The sequence below is a fragment of the Penaeus monodon genome, chromosome 7 (assembly GCF_015228065.2).
Source record: "Penaeus monodon isolate SGIC_2016 chromosome 7, NSTDA_Pmon_1, whole genome shotgun sequence".
NCBI lineage: Eukaryota > Metazoa > Arthropoda > Malacostraca > Decapoda > Penaeidae > Penaeus > Penaeus monodon.
Window position 1 is genome coordinate 10,895,430 of NC_051392.1, and position 7,500 is coordinate 10,902,929.

At 33.3% G+C, this 7,500-nt stretch overlaps 1 protein-coding gene across 1 annotated transcript in view; it reads left to right on the forward strand.

Annotated features, from left to right (window-relative positions):
* Positions 1-996: 996 nt before the first annotated feature.
* The window catches only part of LOC119575085, a gene marked incomplete at its 5' end in the record, with an annotated part of 13,968 nt that continues 7,464 nt past the window's right edge, over positions 997-7,500 (forward strand). Inside the window, 10 exon segments of the mRNA XM_037922477.1 lie at positions 997-1,162; positions 1,464-1,655; positions 2,076-2,200; positions 2,915-3,137; positions 3,344-3,469; positions 4,543-4,680; positions 4,804-4,939; positions 5,055-5,217; positions 6,325-6,460; positions 6,598-6,817. Coding sequence (XP_037778405.1) covers positions 2,091-2,200; positions 2,915-3,137; positions 3,344-3,469; positions 4,543-4,680; positions 4,804-4,939; positions 5,055-5,217; positions 6,325-6,460; positions 6,598-6,817 — 1,252 coding nt within the window.

The window sequence follows — 7,500 nt, forward strand, 5'->3', positions numbered from 1 at the left end:
ATTACATAAGTAATTGTGTGATGTATTAGTTTGTTATTGTTTTAGACTATTTTGCAAAAGATGAGTTGTGGAACTTTTGTTTATTGAATATGTGGAAGATATGTTTTAATTTGCCCCCCCCCCCAAAAAAAAAAAATGTATATAAATTATTATTATTATATTATTATATATATTATATTATTTATTATTTATATTATTTTATTATTGTGTTGTATGTTTTTGTTATGTTTGTGTGTTTGTTATTATTATTTTATTGTTATTATTATTATTATTATTATTATTATTATTATTATTAGTTATTATTATTATTTTTTTTCTTTTTTTTTTTTTTTTTTTTTCCATGTTTTCTGGAAAAAAGTTGACTCTTGGTTTCAGTCCTTTATTAAAGAGTAACTTAATTAAATTTGTTTTAGAAACTGATTTCAGTCGTACAATCGTATTACTATGATAATAGAATAGAAATAAACCCATTAGTCAGTTATGTCTTTTTTTTTTTTTTCTTTCCTGAATGGTCTGAAATGACCACCTTTTATTTAATGATTTATGTTAGATTATAAGTAGTAGTAATGTTTAGGTGTTAGATAGTGGACAAGTGCATATTTGCATTACATACATACATACATACATACATTATATTATAATATATAAATATATTTATATATAATATATATATATAAATATTATATAATAATATATATATATATAAATATATATATATATAAATATATATATATAAATATATATATATAAATATATATATATAAATATATATATATAATATATATATATATATATATATATATATATATATATATATATATATATATATATATATATATATATATATATATATAATATATTTATACATTTCTCTCTCTCTCTCTCTCTCTCTCTCTCTCTCTCTCTCTCTCTCTCTCTCTCTCTCTCTCTCTCTCTCTCTCTCTCTCTCTCTCTCTCTCTCTCTCTCCATATATACATGTTTTTTTATTTTTTCAGTTCTTCACAAGAATGGGGAAATGCAGTAGTGGTTGGTGTAGTGCGAACAAGCGCTGTGAGTGTATTGGCTGTAGCAGGGGGAACTGGCCATCTGTATGTCTGCCATGCTCCAAACACTGTGTTCACTACCTTGATCAGTGTGCTTGCAAAATATCAGCTGTCAGTGGTAAGAGAGTTATTGCATAACTGTTTTGGTGGTTACAAGTTGTTTTCTATTTACCATTTTTAGTGGTTTTTGTTGTTGCATTATTGATATTAATGTTTTTCCATTTAGTTATATATTTGTATGGTGAACATTCTATATATTTAGCATGAGTGTGGTCATTTTTATTAGACCTTTATAGATTATATATTTGAAATCTCAATCTTCTGTAAAGTATTGGTAATTAGTTGATATATAGAGATATTTCAGAAGAAAATGTGAATGGATGTATAAAGGGTATGAATAATAATTTGTATATTTCCAGCTGCTCAAACTAAACTGTGGAGGAGTTGCTGTACTGTGTCCATGGGCAGGGGGAGTTGGTTGTCTTGCTGTTATATCTGCATCAGGTCTGGCGACACCCCCACTACATAGCCAAGCAGCTTCTCAGGAAACCCGGATTACTGATCCTGGCTTACTTAAGTTTGTTGCTCAGACAGTTGAGAAATGTCTGAAGGTAAGACTGATTACAGGTGAAAATATTGTATTTAGGATCATGGTTATAGCTGACAAATTTGATTTTTTTTCATTTATTTACTTATTTATTTATTCATTTATTTATTGGTTCCTGACAGTGCATATTTTCACAGGGTGTGTGACTTGCTTTCTGCACCCTTGCGACTAATATTAGTAGTAATTTTGCATGTGCATCTTTAATTCAACACTGTAATCATTATATGGGCAGAGGATCATTTGAAATGTGTATTTTTACATTTTTGTCAGTTCTGATTAGGCACTGTTTCACTTATTTTTAGTAATATGACTTGCTCATTTAAATCGTAGAGTTTAAGAGACCTAATACATCAGATGTGAGTATTTGTATTTCTTTTTAAATTATTATATCGTCTTCGTAGATTATCACATTTTTTTTTTACAGAATGCCTCTCCACACATGAATGGGGAGACTGTAGTAACTACTAAGAGGTTTTCTGCACACCAAACAGAAAGATGGTATAGACCCTTAAAGGGAAGCAGTGATGCAATGAAACAAATCAGAAAAAAGTAAGCAAATAGTAAATTTATTTTATAGCAGTGAGATGTTAATTGCAAGTGTAATGATAATTAAAATATCATAGCTCTAGTTTGGACCATAAAAGTGCTAGAATGGTTATCCTTTGCCTTTAGGTCAGATTCTGTGGTATTTCTCAGATCACAGTTTGAGTTTTTGTTAACATTAGTCTAAGAGGTAGAAAAAAAATCATAATACACAAACTAGATTTTTGAAAATGAGGCTACAGTTTCAATATCCACCTGCATTCCATCTTCAGACCTGAAGATGGATTCCAGGTGGATTTTGAAACTATAATCTCATTTTCAGTAAATCTATAGTATCAGCACGGAAGAGTGTTTTACCATTCATTAGTCTAAATATGCTTGTCTTTTATATGTTGTAAATATTACATATTTTTTTATGAACAGTAAATTTTAACACATCTTTTTTTTATATAATTCATGCCCTCCTAGGAGTAGCAAAGTAAGATTACAAGATAAGTAGGATACTGCAAAGTTTCCACTCACTGGGTGAATAGTGTGTGTATAATAATGGAAATCATAATTCAGGAAATCTGATTAATTTTTTCTTTGTGTTTTACCCATTTTTCATCCTTTCCTCTTCCTTGTTCTGCCCCTGTTCCATCCTCTGCCTCCTACATTTCTCTTCTCTCTTTGACTTACTACTATGCAATTATGTGCTGATGGTTCTTGGAATGTTTACAGAAGAGCTAACAGAATGGAACGCAAAGCAATGCAAGAGCGTTTGCAGAAAAGATACCGCCCCCAGATTCCTTGTCCTCTGTCAGCTGGAGAGATGGGCCCTGTTGACCTTGTTGATGTGACGCAACCATTGGGAGAAGCTGGACCTTCTAAAAAGCCTACCATGAGCCGTGCTCAACAGCTAGTAAAGAAAAGTCATATTGTAACAGCTCAACAAAAAGTAAAGGTATGTTTTAAAACAGTAGTTCCTAGGTTTTTTACAATAGTGATACCATTCTCAAACCTCCAACACTTCCATAACCCCATGTATGGGTATTTAATATCTTTATTATTTTTGTTGTTATCTATCTATTAGTATTTTTGCAGTGCCATGTATAAAAGAAGGGGGTAAAAATTAATTTTACCTTTGGGAATTTCAATGTTTTTTTCCAGGAACAACGTGCAGAAGAAGAAGAACGTGTCCAAGCAACAGAGCGCAGGGCAGCACAGGCCTCGGAACAGGCTCGGAAGTCTCAGGCCCTTGAGTCACAAGTTTTGAATAAGGTGTCTGATATTCAGGTATGGCTGTGTTTCTATTTATGGTTTATTCAGGATATCTAGTTAAAGTACTGTGAACATATACCTAAAAGTAAATTAGCTTACTGAGCAGAGGATCATCTTGGGTATCTCTCTTTTTCTTATTTTTACAAACTAGTATATTGTTTTAATCCTTTGTAGTATGATCTGTGCAGAATTTTATGAAAGGTCTCATATTTTTTAATTTAACCCTTTCAATAATATAATGCCATTGTCATGGTCATGGTGGTAAGCCAGTTTCCTGTGGTTTGAACCTGTCACTGTTCAGCAACAAATAAACCATGTATGGCTTACCACCTTAACCCAATGCCTGTGGGTTTATGTACTATCCCCTGTAGAATTTTGTTGCATACAGATGGCTCCACATGTGCTGAGCCAGCAAGGAGTCTATCAGTAGGCCTAGTGACCATGCCTGATATCCTCATTTCTTGAATTTGAGGAAAAGCATGTTTTTCTCTCCAATACTATTAATGTTGACATTGTTATCATTCTTATTGATGATATGATTATTAAATTGTTACTAAAATTTTAACATGAAAAATAATAAAATAATAGAAATGAAGCTTTCAAAAAATAAAAGAAAAGGGTAAATATGTGAGATAGGTAAGACAAATAATTGACTCCCTGGTGACTAAGCGCTTGTAGAGCCATCTATGTGTAAAGGCAATAGATAAACTTTTATACAGTGGGCATGGCATTGTAGTCTTCCCCCCTTGCTAATTGTGTTAACCCAACTGCCCTGGATTTATTTTCTGTCCCCTGTAGTAGTATATCCTACAGTATGGGATTCATACAGTATCCAGTTTACAAAATGAATAGTGACTGATAAGCAGTGAAATATAAGAAAAATTGAATATCTCTGTGATAATGGTGACACACTGATTTATGGCCTTGATTACACTCCATTTGGAAACATGGGAATGTCAAAGAAAATTGAATTTGTCTAAACATATGTAGATTGTTTCCTAAAGAAGACAAGTAATAATCACTGTTGAATCTTCCTATTTTATTTTTGTAGATGCTAAATAATTCCTTTCATCAATTTTTTCTTCTAGGACACAGAAAAATTGATCCAAACTCTGAAGAATCTGTGCAATGGTGATGGCATTGAGACAGACCTCTTTACATCAGCACAGACTGTAATTAATCTTGCCCTCATGCACGTCAAGAACAGCTGTGGGAAAGACATGGAGGTTAGACTTCTTTTCTCCAATTTTATCTGCTGAAGCTCCCATTTATATGAAAGTGATGACATGCGAATTGTTGATTACCCTTGATAAATGAATGCTTTACAGATGTTTACTTTTTAATTCCAGGGTGGATTGCGAAAATTGTTAGGGAGTGGTGTTATGCAAACCACAGTTGATATCAATAATGAGCATCCTCCAGAGTCTCATCTGCACCATTATAAACTCCAAACTTTGTTGCACCTGGAGCTATTATGGGTCTTGGGTAAGATACCCTGAATATATCATATACCTCTGAGATTTTGAATAGATACGTGTATGTTCAAGTGAATATTTTATGTTGGGAAGTCATCCCTCTAAAGGATTTAAACTTCTGATAGGTTATTCGTCTAGTGGCCAAATGGAGGATGAAGAGGAGGAGAGCAGGGGGAGCAGCATCAGGGAGCATCATGTGGAAGAGGCAGTGAAGATGCTGAGGGCCATATCCCTTCGCCACAACCCAACCACTATGGCCACCTTCTTGCAGGAGACAGTCTTAGAAAAGTAAGTATTGGCAAAAGTTGTTTACATAATACAAGTATTTTCATCATTCCTGTATTTTTTATGTGGTTTTAAAATTTACTGTCTACAATTTTTCCATATAGCAATTGCTAAAAAAATAATAATAATAAATAAATAAATAAAATAAAATAAGATGAGGACAGTATAATGAAGAATATGCCTCACAATAATAATTTGTACCTTACGAATTTGACATGTGAAAATACTTTTGCACATCTGAGCTTCATAATAACATCCAGTTTCATTATAGATACCATTTTTTGAGAGAAAAGCATAGAGTTTATGCGATCTATTAAAGTGTTTGATTATATAAATTATATAATACCTTTCTCACTAGTCTCAACATTCTGATTCTGGTCTTTGCACCAAGAAAAATGGCACAGAACCTATTTTGCTCTGTATTTTCTCTCTGCTTTAACAAGCCTTTTGGAAGAACCATTATTAGTATTTCATAAAAAAAATTTACTTATATTAGGAGAGTGCTATATTTATGGATAAGAAATGCAAACACAAGATAGGAATTAGGGAAAAGGTATAGTTATATTGACGCTAAATATTGTATGTCTAATAATGTCACAACATTTTTAGTGTATATTGTCAAGTGCAAGGTGTCAATCAAAATTATTTCAAGTTTTGGGATTTTTAATATATTCTGATTATTAATGTTTATTGAAAACTGTAATGAAAGGTACTGTTGGATAGTGACTAAAATCATCTTGAAATTAGCTAAAGTTCAAGGAAGTGGAATTGTCTAAGTACTCTTTGAAGTTGGAGAAAACATAAAGGTCGCAGTTCTATTCTATTCTGGACAAACAACAGTTTATGTTTGGGCTGATATTTAAAATCAAGTGTCATAAATTAGAATAAAGAAAGTGACATAGATTTGGATCAGGAATTGAAATACATGAAATTATCCCTTTTCCTTTTCTTTTCCATTCTCCTCCCCCTTGTTGTTGTCATCCTCCTCATCCTTCTCCTCCTCATCATCATCATCATCATACTTGGATATAAAGAGTCATATAGGTAAATCAGTATTAGTTTCCCTTTTGTTTTGTCTAATCTATAACAATATTTCACTTGCTTTTACAGTTATGTTGGAACCCTTGGGGAGGTGCTGGTAGAAATCTATGAAGAACTAAATCAGCCTCTCCCAGGGCCTCTGAAGATTCTCACAGGAGACTTGAGTTCTGTGGCTGACACAAGGCCCAATTCTGTGAAGTCCCATGTTAGTTCTTTTGGCTTTTTTTCTGTTAGTTTTTGCTATTCATATATAATTTTGCAAAATGTATCATTAAAATTTATCATTTTTAATTGTGTGATATATATATAAAGCAGATATTACAATAACCTACTTTTACACAGGCAAGTTCTGTGGTTAGTTATGACAGTACCTGTGGGTCAGTTGAGAATCCAGGCTCTGGCAAATCGCGAGAAGGGCGAAGAATGTCTTCACGTCATCCAAGCCTGAAAGAGACGAGCAAAAGAACCATTGTTATACCAGTGGTAACAAGGGCACTGAGAAGAACCACTAGTGAGCAAACTAAACAATCAGCAGCTCCGCCAGCTCCTGTTGCAAATAAAGGTTAGTAAAAGTTAACAAGCATAAGCATCAGTTCAGATTACTCGGACCATAATTGAACAAGTTGCCAAACATTTTAGGTTAATATGAGTCAGTGACTTTTTTTTTTCTAAAATATTGTGGTTGTACCAACATAGCAGCAGAAACAAGATGTTGGAATGTATAAAAGATGAAGGAAATTGAAGTGTTTGAGGTGAATTGCAGAATTGAGTGAGCAGTGAGGATGTCAGCAGAGAATATGTGTTAGAGACTAGTTTATTGTTGTGGAATAGAGAGAGTAGAGATAGTCTGGGCTCTGAAGTAAATGAAGTCGTAGATAATGCTGAAGAGGGTATGGAATCTGATATGGTAAGTATGCATCAGAGAGGTAATAGACCAAGAAGAGGTTGGTTAGACTGAGTGAAAGGAGGCTTTGGAGTTAAAGGTATGTCAGTGGAATAGGTCAGGAAAGGAATGAGAGACAGAAGGAGAAAATGTGATGATACAGCATAAGGATATCCAGTATCCTTCCCACATTTTTCCACATGATTGGATGGGGTGCTGTAAGGTTTACACCTTGATATTAGCTCATAGACTTTCCTGGCTTGCTGCTGAAGAATGCCCATGACTTAAACAAACAGAGCAACCTGACTGGTACCTAATCCCAAAGGTGCTGAGACAAAAGAGAAACAACTTAAGTATCTAGG